This window comes from Bombus pascuorum, chromosome 9 (genome assembly GCF_905332965.1).
Source record: "Bombus pascuorum chromosome 9, iyBomPasc1.1, whole genome shotgun sequence".
Taxonomy (NCBI): domain Eukaryota; kingdom Metazoa; phylum Arthropoda; class Insecta; order Hymenoptera; family Apidae; genus Bombus; species Bombus pascuorum.
In genome coordinates this window covers 11,050,689-11,065,471 of record NC_083496.1, presented here as the reverse complement: position 1 = coordinate 11,065,471, position 14,783 = coordinate 11,050,689, and the positions used below count along the sequence as shown (strand labels likewise).

Below are 14,783 nucleotides of genomic sequence, written 5' to 3'. Positions count from 1 at the left end.
AGATTGCCTTTACGACTGGAACCCGTGGAACGACGCCAAATCTCTATCCATCGAGTTACAACGTGTACGCATGACTTGCTCTGTTTGCGCGTTGCCAACGACCACGGTAATCCATGTACGTTTAAAGCTAATACATAATTCGGCTTAATAAATCGAAGGGCTTAATTTGATAATTAGTTTGGCTGTTTGTGGCGTGCGAAAATAATTATCGCGTTTTGTGGCATTTCTGTAACCGATTAATAATCGGCCGACGTTTCGCGTTCCGACGAGTTTCCACTTGTCACTTCGGCAACAATTATTCCTAAGCCATTCGATCGTATAATTACGTTCGTTTTGCGATTGCCTCGAGCCGATCCGTGCTAGGATAATTAACATCGAAGGAAATTAACGATATTTGGTTTCAATTAGTCACTGTTATTCGATTGATGGGAATCGACAGATATACAGCGTTTACATAGAGCAGAGGATCTTTTTCCTCGCTGAACAATCAAGCTGGTTGAACTGCTTAATTCTATTGTGGTTCTGGAACCTTTCTCTCTTTACCGTCTTTCTCGTTTCGAAACTGCATAAAACTTATTTTATTTATAGCATCTTTGTTTTTCTTTGCACACTCTAACTTATTTAATCATTATTTCGTAACAGCTTAAGGAACTTTTCATACTGAAAAGAAAAAAACATTGGCAACTTGAAATATATCAACGTACCTCGAAAAGTAAAAATACTAGATAAAATGTTTTAACTACAGAAAGCAGCTTAGTTTCAGGCCCAAAATTCATGTTTAATGTTTAAAATTCTTCAGCTCCAAAATTTATTTCTTAATCTTCTAGAAGTTCGTAATCTTCGGAACGCAAAGAACAGACAAAAGACGAGGAAAATAAAGGAGTTACGGAACGTATCAACTACGGAAAATAATATGCAGGAGGATAACATTGTTAAGAAAGTTTCCTTGCGCGGGACACGCAACATTGACGAGAGTCAGATGCAAACTGGCACGAAAGATCTGCAACGCGGAAATACAACTCTATTTTCCATGCCAGAGCGGGGCGTGAACTCTGAAAATAGTTGGCGCAGATTCCAGGTAGCTCACGAAACAGGCGGCGACCACAGGAAAATTCTATAGAAGTTGGATTATCTTCATGGTGTTTCCTGTTGGGGAAAGTCTTCGGAAGTACATCATGGATAATTTCAACTGATCTATATAACTACGCGTGTACGAGCCAACAAAGAAGAAGGAAATCAAGTTTCCTTGTAATTTGCAACACATGTACAGCGGAGTATAATTCTTCTGAAACATAGATCTTTGATTCGCCGATAAAGATACAAAAATTCGATTAGTCTACAGTTTGACAACGTTATAAGATGTCAAGCAAGAAGATACCCATTAAGGAGGTAATTACCACGTTACCTGATTAAACTTTAACTAGCATTGAAGAATCAAAGTAGCTCAAGAACTCTGCTGTTTAACTCTGCAGTGCGTATATTCGACTAACGATAACGAAAACTCCAGTCCTCATTCCACCTAACGACTATTTGACGATTCATTCATTTTTTGCTCTATTTCAACTATTACTTACTTACCTGATTATTTTGCAAATTTATCGACTATGTTACCTAATTACGTCATTAATACAACTTATAGAAAAAACAACCGACTTACTTCCACAAATTTAATTTATTACGAACAAATTTACCGTTGCGAATTTATTAAACAAATCTATGAATTATATTTTATGAACACATTTATTGTCATTTATTATTACAAAAGGAAAAGAAGAAAAATAAACGTAAATCCCAAAGTCAATTTAGAAAAATATTTGTAACATCGTCGCTGTGTTCTATTTTCCACTTCACGTATTGATCGATATTGTTTCTCAACTTCTATTCCTACATATTCTTCACCCCCTCAATGAAATCCCATTGCCCCACATTACCAACACTAACTTCCCTAAGCAACCGCAACGCTGTTTCATTTTCGACCAGTAATTCCCCGAAATTAAACGACGCAACTGTGCAACGGTGAAAACAGGGCGCATGGGGTCGGAAGTAGAACGTGACTGCAATGATCAGATAATCTCCGCAGACCTGTTTACCCGAGCCGAAATTGAAAGCGCTTTGATACTGGAATGATGTCACCGGGGAAAACAGGTACAAGATCGGTCGAGTATACGAGAAAACCGCGACATTTACAGAGGAAACGGCCGAGTTTAATCGTAGGATGGACAAACGCTCGGAATGGAACAACAGACTCACCTCGCTTCGAAGCGTGAAAACTGTCCTGCGGTTTTATCTGCTCAATCTGGGCGCTGAGACGGGACTTGGGCAGGATATCTCGGTTGGCGTTGATCTTTTCCACGGCATAACGAAAGGCCACTTCTTGCTTGTCGTCCGACGGATGAAACAGCCCACCTGGGAAATCACACATCCATATTAAAGCGCTACTTTGACGGGAGCGAAGCGTGAGAGTGGTATTTCTTATTCTCCTCCGACCAACCGCGTGTATCTTCTTCATTTTATTTATCTATCCGCAACATCGGCCGATTGTCCCACCTGTGGGAAAATAATGCAATCGAGAACTTTATCTTCCGCGTACGCGCACCTTTCAAATATTAAATATTTATCCCCTTTGCCTTTCCACGACGAACAACAGATTTTCTGCATTTTCTATTCTGTAATCTACCCAATATCTTGTAGCTTTACACGTACACTATCATCCATATAGAACTGAATACTTTGGTGCAATTCGATCGAAAACTTGATATTAGAGCAAAGTTAAACCAAATACAAAGTTTAACCGATAGCAGTGTCGCTGTAGCTCGTCGGTCTAATCGGATTCGTCTCTTTGCATTTTCTATCTAATCTTTTTGCTGGTACATTTTTAATTAGTAGAGTTTCATGCGAAATATCCCTACTTCAGTTCGTTGAACACGGATCGATAGGATTGAGAGATTATAATGAATTACCCATGTGGTAAGTTAAACTTTCTCTAGAAATTTCAGACTGATCGCTTCAGTCGTTCCAGAACACCGCAATCCTCGATTTCGACCGGGAAGGCAGCTACCTTTCAGGGAGAATGCAGCGAATTCGAGTTGCCAACAAGAGAACGGCCGCACAGTTCTCGCGACGTTAATATGCAATGAACGTAAGAGGGCAGATAAAACGAAAGTAGGCCAGAAAAAAGAGGTAAAAAAAGGAAAGAACGGGAAGATAAAATGAAAAGGATAAAGGTTGAAGAACGAAGTTAGAGCGGTTGGTACTATATGATCACAATGAGAATTAGAAATTTAAGAATACCTCGATACCTCGCTTTGAAATTATGATTTGTTCGAGAAAGTCCAACTATGGGAAGAAGGATCTTTTCGACGACGGTTATTTAATAACGCACGATACTTGCGTCCGAGAAAGGAAAAGAATATTGCCGATGAATAATTCACGCGGCGTTAAGCGTTCGGCGAATAAGAAAACCTCGAGATTCTTGTTCGACCGCGTAAACGTCGAACAAGTTCAATCCTGGCCGAATTCTACGCGATAGGAGGAAGGAATTGGCGCCATAAATTGATTTTAATCTCGTGCGCGTCGTAAAGTAACTTAGCAAACCAGCTGCGCCAACCTGACTCTACAATTTATAGAATTTACGCGATAGATTTACGTCTCTCGTTAAAGGTCGGCCGTCGATTAACTTTAAGATGGGACATAGTTCGAGTACTGTGTTCTCATAAAAAAGTAAGAGACTCTAATAAAAGTAGTACCGCAATTTTAAGTAAAGCTACAGTTAAAGTAGATTCTGATAAACTGTCGTCTTGATAGTAAAACATCTAGAGACTAAAATGCAAATAATCTTCAGAATCTGTTAGGTCGTCAAATAAGTTCGCGTTTTGATGCATTCATCATGATGTTTTTTCATTATAATGTGACTACATGGAAGGATGAATCATAGTTTTAACATTCACTATTGTAGTATCGTGGACAAATGGCCTAAGAAATATCGGCTGAACCATAAACAATGTCGCGAGAAAGTCTAAGTGCTGACAGGCCCATCAATGTGTCATTGGCCTTCAGTCGAATAGTTACGCGGAAAAAAGGTCTACAGGTTGCGGAACACATACGTGGTAGGGCTATGAGAAAAGACAAAGGGATGCTTAAGGGAGAAAGACGAATTAACAGTCAATGCGAGTTGAGAAGTCAGAGTGTTATCAGCGTTGTCGAGAAGGATGGTCCGCGTGAAAGAGTTGTAAGGAGTTGTAAATGAACTATTTAATTATCTTAGTTATAGCGCATTACTGTATTCAGTTCACATTAAATAACCGTCGTTTCCTGTTTAATCCATTTTAAATAAATAAATAATAAAATCCTACACTATATTGTACGTTAATCCCATATTAGAATTCTCTTGTTTAACTATAAAGCGATACTAACACCAGAAAATCAAGACAAATTTACTTACCATGTCTCTGTGCTATAATCTTTGCTTACGCTCGGCAGTGCGGATCGAGAGCAAAGTGTGAGTCAATGTCTCTTTTTTAATTACCAATAATTTCGCAACGGTTTTAGCCAGTCGCAACGGCGAAATTAAAGCTAGTCTTGTTCCGCGGCTATTCACTACGACCTGCCGGAAATTTCTCGCGCGAGTAATTAAACCGGCAGCGCGGTGTTTTGTGTATAACGTTAGCCGGATATACGGTTAGCGCGGAGTATCGAAGCGGTATCAATTTGCCGTTTTTGTTTCGCAGTCGAGAGTTGTCGAGCGCGAGGGGCCAACGCGAAATAATTCATTAACAATCAATGAATATTCAAGCCCTATTAATTCGGCGAAACGGCGATGGTTTATCAGGAAAAATGGCAGAGAAAGGGCAAATCGAAGTGCAACTGGGCTCAGAGTACAGTCACACACGCGCACTCTAGTACCAATCGGCCGGTTGAGATAAAGTTTCGAGTGAGACTCGTTTTTACGTAGATCGATGGTATCGGCGTTCTTTTTATGCCGGATCATAACTCCATCGTCGTGCGATTAAACGCTCCTCATCGGAACAATTCGCTCGTTGATGAGCCTCGACGAATCGGTATATATATACCTATCTAACAATAACTAGTTCCACTAGAAGATCAAGGTTTTACGACTAGCCTAAGCTTTATCTTGACGCCGTGCCGTGGTGAGCCAAATCGACCGAGATTTACGACCGCCAAGATTAACGCTTCCTTTCGTTTGGTCTCTATTTTATTCCTTTTATGATCCATTTTATTCCTCGTAACCAAGACTTTTTGTATCATGGCGTGGAAAATTAATTATATTACCTTAGAATGTAAAATACCAAATATAAAAAGAAATGAAGCTCTCTAATAAACGCAACACGTAAATCTAATATCTGTTGCCAATAGTGTACGACCTTTGTCCGATATACGTTCAGACTTGCAAGTGCTCTTGTCAAATATGGAAAACTGTCGTGCGGTCTTAATGCATTCAATTGTTCGTTTTGTGTTCTATATAAATATATCTTGTGTGAATATCGATTTCTAACGAACGATGGATGTTTACTAAAAAATAAATCTGACACAGTGATAAACAAATAAACGGAAAGTAAAAACACATAGAGGAAGTTTCGTATAGAGCTACACAATACGTATTCATACGTATCAGCTATACGTATTCATCGACAATAAGTTGCATAACGTCAGCACGATGGTTTCATTGCAACGTTAGATTGCAACGTTAAACTTCTAGCAGACACTATTGTTCGCTGGAATCACAAGGTGATCATGACCTATCACTTTAACGCGGACATCACGCGTACAGCGTTATTCACAGTCTCTGCATTCCGAGAACGTTCGTGATTCTGCTTGTCTGACTATGCACGAGTGTTTCTACTTGCGCGACATTTAGAAGCGAGACCACGTTTTTCCCTGCGATACTATTAATCTTTCGTATCGTGATACTAGTCCCGAATAATACGCAAGAAATTTTCCAGATATAGAGGAAGTGAAAAAACAAAATATATCGTGATTGCAAATTTGTAGTACAAGCGAAGTCTAAAATGAAACGAAATTCGAAAGTCAGAAAATAGGGTTGAAGACCTCGCTTTCGAGAAAGTCCGGCTTAAAGTCTCGTCGAATATAATGAATTTACCCAATGAATTCACCTATTTAAGTAATTTAATTCACAACTGGACAGGAACAAGCAGTCGATAGGGGGTTACATGACTTTAGGAACATAATGTATAAAACAAAGTGTAAAAATAAAAGAATTTACCGACCAAGTTGCATCGTTGGATTTGCACAAGGCTCAGTTTCAATAAAATTCCGGAGCACCCTATCTATTTAATTCCTCTCAAATCATATTACCCGATCATCTGCGTTAATCGCAGCGACGTTCTGCTTAACGGATTACGCGATCGTCCCTTTAATTCACCGTGTAATCGCGATTCTAAATCCTTGTCAGGCTTCCGAAATTCCTACGCTTTCGGTAAAGGGACGTATCGATTACAATTTCGTCGCTGTGGTGTCGTTTGCCGCGTGGCCCAGGGGGTGAAATGGTCGGCGAAAATGAAACGAACGAGAAAAACGGGGTAGAAAACGCTAAGGGAAAAAGAAAGAACGAAAAAGAAAAAGAGTCTAGAGCAGAGAGAAAAAGGGCGAGAGAGGTAGAGCCTTTTAACTCGAGAAGGGAGACTGGAAAGATACTCACCTATCCTAATGATATCAGGAAGAGCCGCGGCGTGGGCGGCGAGGAGCGCCAGCAGGAGCCACCTCGCAGCCATTTCCGGTTCCGGTCCGCCCCACCGCCTCTCCCCCCTTCGCCTCCGACGCCACCGCCTCCCCCTGCGCCCCCCACGGGAGCCTGCGCCTCCCTTCTGGCGGAGAGACTCACACCGCTGGAAAACAAGATGGGATGGTGAGTTCATTAAAATGCAGTACGCAAAACCTTCGCGTCCGGCCCTAGAATATATCCTCTGGCGCGGAGAAAGACAGCGAGGGTTCGCGTTCCCTTCGATGACATCGTAACGACCAGCGTGCCACGGATTAGAAGTCGATACCGAGCCCGTTCGGCCTGTTGTCATCGAACGGAAAAGAGGACAGCGAATAATGAAGTAATGGTGTGATTCGATGTTTGATAGGGTTGAAGCTTTTATCGATCGTTTGTCAACGTTTTGTCGATCGCCATACTTCGATACTACGAAATATTCTAAAGCGTAATTACTTTGAACTTTATACATTTTTTTTCATATTACGTAAATTCTGTGCAATTTTGCACCGCCAAATTCTCTATAATTGCATAAAAATCTTAGAACTACAGAAATTCGAAAATCTGAGAATTAGTAAAACAATTTACTATTGACTGCGCAATAATTGTATGGAAAATTGTTTATACAAAATTCAAATAGTAACAAAGTAAAACAGATGGGCACACTATAGAAAGTTAATTTACTTTTACATTCATAAAACTATCATTAAATTCCTATTAATCCAACAATTTTGTACCATATATCACAATTTCATTTAGTAAATAGGAGAAAATAATTAAATAGAAGAATGTTATATGTACCGTATAAATTGAATCTAGTGAATCACGTGTCCATGGAAGTATACAATTTTCTAAAAGCCGTACCACTGAAGAGCATGCCTTTCATCGTCCTACACGACGGACTTAAAAAAAAAAATCGGTGTCACAGAGCAGCAGCCAGCAAGACGCGACGATGTCGAAGAATAAGTAAAACAGCGCGGAATAAACCCAGTGGAAAATAAAAGCAACGACTGGCGCGCTTTTTTCTAAGCTTCAGCTCGAGGCTGTTCTCGCGAGTATACAATGTGGACGCGCGGTTACAACAATGTATAGGTACGTGTACAGGTTTTTCCAGCGTGGCAGACGAGAAAACTATGGCATCGTAACGCAACAGCCGAAGAAAATAAAGAAAATAAAACCCGGTGAATGTGAGCAGAATCTGGCGGCGCGGCGTTGAAATTTCATGTGGGCACGGTGGGAAAAAAATTTTTTTTTCATTAAATTCGACCTGTGGATGAACTTTCCTGCTGGTATTTACCAGATCCTCGCGGTGATTTTTTCTATTTGCACAGTCTACACTTTTCCAGGTGGATCTCCCTTTTCCAAAAAATGATTTTCAATCCGTGACCGGTTCCGCGACTATCCCCGCTGATCGGAGATCCTCCATAAACAGAAAAACGAACGTGATCTATAACAGGGTGAATGTAACGCGAAACAAACGAAACGAAAAAAAAAGATACAGTAAGTCAAAATCGTGGATTGGATTTTTTTCGCACGAGTTTTTGTTTTTGTTTGATACTCGCGCTATCGATCTGCACGAAACCATCTGCACGAGATTGCAAACGAAATAGCGCAACGAATTTAACGCGTTCTTAAGCGCTTAGAGTTACAGACTTTGACGTGTAATTTGTTTCAATGGATAAAGTATGATTCATATCTTGCAAGTAAGAACTGCAAAATTGAGAATTATTATAGCACGTTGAATATTGCAGTGGAGTGAACTACGATTTCTCGTGACCGAGATAGCTTGATAAATATTGACAAGTAAATCAAGTGCAAATAATCTCGTAGTCAATACGTATAAGCACATCCGCAGTGACGCTGCGTGTGCAGAAAAGTCTGTCAAAGTGAGCTGAGTAAATTATGTATATTGCACTTAGATTTCGAGCAAAGGGAAATTCATCCTTTGCGTAAATAATACGGAGGAGATGATTCTACATGAGAATATAAGTCGACAAAATCAAATAAAATCATTCGAAGCCTTATTTTCAAAAATGTATCCATTTAATTACATCTTAGTTTGATGATTCTTGCTGTAAATTAATGTCTCTACATATATCTCTGTTCATTGTAATGGAGAACAGACAATGAAATAAGATATTGACGCACGATAAATTTTATTACCTTATAGAAAAAATCATTTCGTAAAAAGTTAATACGGAAACCAGAATGTAATAGAATGGCGAACATTTTTAAGAATTTCTAATAAAATTTATCGTTCACGAATATTCCCTTTCGCTGTGTATTTCCCATTACGTTCTATATCTAATAGATGATATTAATATTTAATAAAACATAACTTTTCTCATAGATATAAAAAAGTACGATCCTAAAACTATCCAAAAAAGATCTCAGAACAAAGATGTAAAAGCTTTTATTCCATATTTTCGATTTCTTTTTTTCATCTGAAGTACATTCCATTTGTATCACTTCCTGCATATCAAAACAAATCGAACCCATCGTACGCTATGTTACTCGAAATGGTAGGTTTTTAGTGAACGTAGATCGAGTACGCGTGCAAACACGTAAAATTAAGAAGTGAAAATTTAAAGTCCCGCGGACTCGTCGGCACGGAATCAAGTATTCAACTACGAGTGCTCCAAGACACTCATCGCCGACCAATTTTCTCGTCTTGGCAGCCAATAATTCTCTTTCTGCATAATTTATCATTTTCTTCTCTGATTCTTCGCCAGCATGGTGGAGTGGCATTCATCGTAAATGGCGTGACTCGTTCACTGGGGCACATTCGTAAATTTTCAATGCATAGACGAGCAACGAACGGTCAATGATATACGCGCGCCCCGGCAATTGCCCAATTTCCGAAAGTCGACAAATCGTTATCATAAATTTGAAAATTACAATTCACTGAGCCTGACGTCACAGCATCATGGAAATTCACGAAAACGCGTATCGAGGAAGCTTTAAAGATTACGATGAACCATGTAGAAATTTATATGCAATCGATATTTTTCCCAATATCTCCCAGAATACGGGAAACGTATAAATAATTCAGATGCGGTTTATTCAATTCAAAGTTCAAAGACACGCGTTTGGTTTATTACAGGAGATAAGCAGCAATCTTTCATGTATTATAGCGAAATCAGACTAAAATTTTTCTTGAAGATTGAGAAAAACTTTAATGCTACGCATCGATTCGAAATACTTTCCCGCTTACTTGGAATTAGTTTGCTTTTTAAAGTTGCGTATAAATAATATTGTATTTTAATCCTTAACACTACGACAAACGACCTATAATGTCTAGTCAAATATATTATACATAGTGTATGTGTATAAATGTGTATAAGTGATATAATAGAAATAAATAATTGCGTATAATAACATTTTAATAAAAGTCATTAATTTTGTTAATAATAAATAACTACATTCTTTTAATAGATTTATTTTCTTGTGAAACAAGAAAATCTGAAATCCATTAAATGACAAGCGTATAAATATATTGTTTTCGGTAAAATTGATTCTAATCTCAGAATTTTATGTCAACGTTGGAAAGCAGTTCAAAAAGATATTTTTCCTATAACCTAACAAATATTTAGTCCTAGAGAAGATAAACTCGAATCACGATAAATTTCTTAGTTAGTTAGAAAAGTATCTTAAACAATTTTCAATCAATAGTTCACGTATAATTGCAGATGAAAGGCCGTAATATTCGGCAATTCAACCATTTACTATTCCCAAGACGAAATTAGAGTTGATAGTGAAATCCCAGCGAGGAATCAGATTGAAACGAACCGCGACTTTAATCTGCGCATAACAAATCAGCCAATTATCAGCTAATTTCTCGTGGCCGAATTCTCTTTCCGCATAATTTATCGATTTGTCTCAGTGAGTTGGTATCTTTCGCGCGCATTGGACCTGGCTTGTTCGTAGGCCACACGTTGTCGCACATCCGTGAAATTTCCGATACAAGCTCAAACGTCCGAGATCCAACGATATCACGCAACAGGGATATACACGCCAGCAACCGTCATCTCTCTGTCACGAATTCCCCATTGGTTTTCGCCATTTCGAGTTCCATGTGAGCCAGGTTCAACCACACACGGACATTTGCGGACAAATAGCCAGTTACCACCGCGTGGATGCACCTTGGTTACTGAATAAGCTTAGTAGGATTCATCGTGTGACCGAAAGAAAAGGCTTGTACCAAGAGAGGAGACAATAAAAAGGGATAGTTCTAACACCATAGTCGTTCGAAGGTATGGATTGAATTTTAATGAATCTCCTTTGCCTTTGTACCTTAAGCTTTGCACAGATCCTCTCTTACGATCCATGGGTGCATAAAATTTTTATGCAAACACGGATCATTCGTCTCACCCTCGGTTTTTCTTCCTTCCTTCTTCGTGGACAGCGCGGTGGCTATCCAGGTTTAATCCTACGTTCACCTCGTTTCTTCACGTAATGGATAACGAGGTTTACGTTCCAACACTTCTTTCTCGATCAGAAGATTGTAAGTTGGCACAGAGGGACGTTTTATTCTTGGGGGAGCTACCGTGACACGCCTCGACGAACGAGATATCCACGTGTTATTTTTACACCCTCTTTGTGAGCTTTACAGAGAGCAATGAACTTACAGAAACTCTTTGATTAAGTACAGCTAGTTTCTCGAACGAAGGTAAGTAGTTGATAAAAGTTGATTCGATGCATAAATAAAAAGTATTCACGCATTTTCTCATTTTTGACAAGACGTATTTTAACTACGATGTTACGGATAAATCAAACTCAAATGATTATGTTCCTTGTAATCGTCACAGCTCCGTTTAATGGAATATCGTAATGCGATTAAATCGATGTTTGTAATTGTTAAATCCAGTAAAATTGTTGTATTATTTAAGAAGCTCTTTGTGTTTGATCTCTGCTTCCTCTTCTATTCGTTTGTTTTACTTTAATGAAGTTCTTTTCCATTTACAGAAGAATCGAGTTTACAAAGAAGAATCGAGGACAAAGATATTTTTCCATACATTCGTAGCTGAGGAGAGAAGAGAAAGGCATTCGTGCCCTCTTCGCAACCGTTTCTTCCTCTTGAAAAACGCATCGCCGCCCTTCGTACGATTTTCCTTACGCTTTCTCTATCTTTCTATTCTCGTTTGCATCTCAACACCCAGACCATGTCGCTGAAATCTCTTTTCCGTATCCCAACTTCCCTTCCTGCGGTGAGTCACTTGCTGACAAAGGGAGAATAGAAACAACGTGTAACGCGTACCGTCATCCTCTGTTGGGGAATCTTAAAATTCGATCACGTCATTCGGCAGTGAAATAAATATTTGAAATAATTCTCAAACGGTTGTAAATTTCATCGATACCTCGAATGAAAATGATCGCGCACGTTTAAATAAATAAAAAACAAAAAATAGTATCAGAGATTCCGTTGTGATCACGCAATTTCTTGCAAATGATTCAAAATATAGATGTCCGTTTTATCTGTCTGGCATCGCTAGTTTCCCAGTCCCTTCGAGTTTTATTCTTTCGTTCGTTTAACCTCTCCGTTCATGAAAAATAATTACGCAGATGGACAAACCTTTTGGCTACTCGTACTACCGAGAGATTTCCGGTGCGAAGATCGCCGTTAAATGGCGCAAAGATTTGTTAGATCCGGAATCATGTATTTACGTAATCCTTAGCCGACTACTTCATCTCTTTGCCAACAAACCAGATAGAGAGCTGTACGAAATATCGCAGCTTCACGCTCGAATCGCGGCAGATTTATTATTCGAACAGGCTGTATGCGGGTAATTATCTTGATAAATTGATTATCCTACGTAACAGAATGATAAAGGAGAAGGAAAGGCCGAGGAAAAGCGAGAATCGAAGATAATGGTAAAGAAGAATTGTGGAGATTATATCAGTTAGTAGAATAAGAGGAAAAGGAAAACGTGGGAATCGATCGCGGGGGGATGTATTTACTTGTAATTCAATTTTCTCTTTTACTTATAGACGGAAAAGGTTTAAAATTCCTACCAGGGAGAAAAGAAATCGTTACATGAGAAAGATATAACAACTCAGAGTCCGCGTTTCTTTGGAAGACTAATTTTAAAATTCAATCTTTACCAAACATTTCAAATTTCTAATTTCTGTTTGAATTATTGTTCTATCTTCATTTTTAAACACGTCACGCATTTATCTCAAATCTTACTGTGCAAACTAACCGCAAATAACCGAATTCCTCCACACTGCATTTTCCAGTCGCTTCAATTATTCAAAGTTGTCATTTGCATCGACCAAAGAAGATTTTTCGACTGAGCCAGGTGAGCTACGAAATAGTGGCTCATCGAAGGTACACGCATTCGCAATAATTTACGTAATAGCTAAGTGAGGTTGGTTGAACATGGCGTTTCAGAGGCGAGTAGAGAACGTTAAGTCGAGGAATCTCTTGAATATGTATGAAGTCAAAAATCAGTCGCATGGAACACGATTTACGACTGGAATAAACCGCGACGCTACCTGATGGACTGCCGAAGATCCCGAAGAATGCCGGCTGAAACGAATGCACGATCTGCGTCTTGTATCGATTGTCTTCTGATGCATTCTGTAGAGATTTCGCGTGGACTTTCGCCAACAAAGCGTTCGGCTAAGGCCGATAACCCTTCACTGACACATATTTTATTCTAGCTCGATTGTTCGATTGGTTTCTGGCTTGCGGATAAAATTCCTTCTTCAGATTGACGGAACCGAACGTATAGTAGCAATGAGAAATAGTGCTCCTTATGTGAACGGCGAATAAAATATACCTCATTTTCTCTTCATTTTAATTTTCAATTTCGTCTTATTCTAAACGTTATTATCTCCAAATATTTCACCGTTAAATATTTGTTATAATATAACGATAATAATATAATAATACACATCAACAATGCCTATAATTTACATTCTCCGTTTCCTAGAGGGATAACTCCAAAATATCAAATTTTTGATTTAATGTCATATATTACATAAATATTATAGAACCAGAAAATGGACAAAGATACTTTTCTATAATACTTCGCAGGTCATTTCCTTCTGGTCTTCGAAAGAAAGGATCACGAATGGAAATCAAATAGATTTGTAGTAAAAGGAAGATAAACGCTCGTAAAATCGAATAAAGAAGAAATAAATATCAACGACCCGATATATCGACTTGGGAGACCAGTAGCCAAATGCATTCTGCATCCAAGACACTGTCCGAGTGATGCAGCGAAAGGAATCTGAAGGAATTTTTATATCAGCAAATAGTTCGCCACCAGCATGGCATGTCCTGCACGTCGAATCAACCAGTAGTGTCGAGCAACCTTGTAAAGTTGAAGGAACGGCGCACGTCGACGACGGCTCATAAAAGACCAAGATGCACAGTTTATATGTGGATGCTGGGTATTGCGGCGTCTGCGTGCCATCATTTACAGGTGAAAGCACGAAACTCGACTAGCACGTATGTACTCTTCCCTGTACTAAATTCATCCCCCAAAAAGCGAAGATCGCCTCGCAGATAGAAAACCTCCGTTGAGACTTTAATGCAGCACCGAGAGATTTGAAATCGAAAATGTAGAATTTCACCACTATTTTGGAATGGAAGTTTTAAAGAAAATATTTGACGACGTGGAGAGATGAGAGAGATAAGAATAATTGATATGTAGTAAATTAATTAAAATTAGTAAATTAATTAAAATAAGATATAAAAATTCTTCATAAGAATCCTTCTTGTTAAACTGACAACTGTGTGGCGAGAAAATGTGACATGATTTGTATGTGCTAGGCATTATATTCAGTGAATGTTTAAACTCCTTATATACAATATGTGTTCACAATATCAAATCCATATTCTTATAAACATATTAAATGTGGCTATATACTACAAAATATCGAGGAATTGTTCTTTGCTCTCAAACACAATGAAAAAAAATATCAAATCGTGTTGAATCATACAATGTTTCGGTGATAATATCGGTGATAAAAGAATAAGAAAATTGAACCAAACAGAACGACATTTGCAGGGAAATATCGAAACCCTTTTTATATCAACGAA

At 38.7% G+C, this 14,783-nt stretch overlaps 1 protein-coding gene across 1 annotated transcript in view; it reads right to left on the bottom strand.

Annotated features, from left to right (window-relative positions):
- The window catches only part of LOC132910485 (glutamate receptor ionotropic, kainate 2), a 204,770-nt gene extending 197,928 nt beyond the window's left edge, over nt 1-6,842 (bottom strand). Inside the window, exons 1-2 of the mRNA XM_060966221.1 lie at nt 6,677-6,842; nt 2,251-2,406 (exon numbers count right to left, since the gene is read on the bottom strand). Coding sequence (XP_060822204.1) covers nt 2,251-2,406; nt 6,677-6,749 — 229 coding nt within the window. The 5' untranslated portion in view covers nt 6,750-6,842. The remainder of the gene's footprint in view (nt 1-2,250; nt 2,407-6,676) is intronic.
- Nucleotides 6,843-14,783: the final 7,941 nt, after the last annotated feature.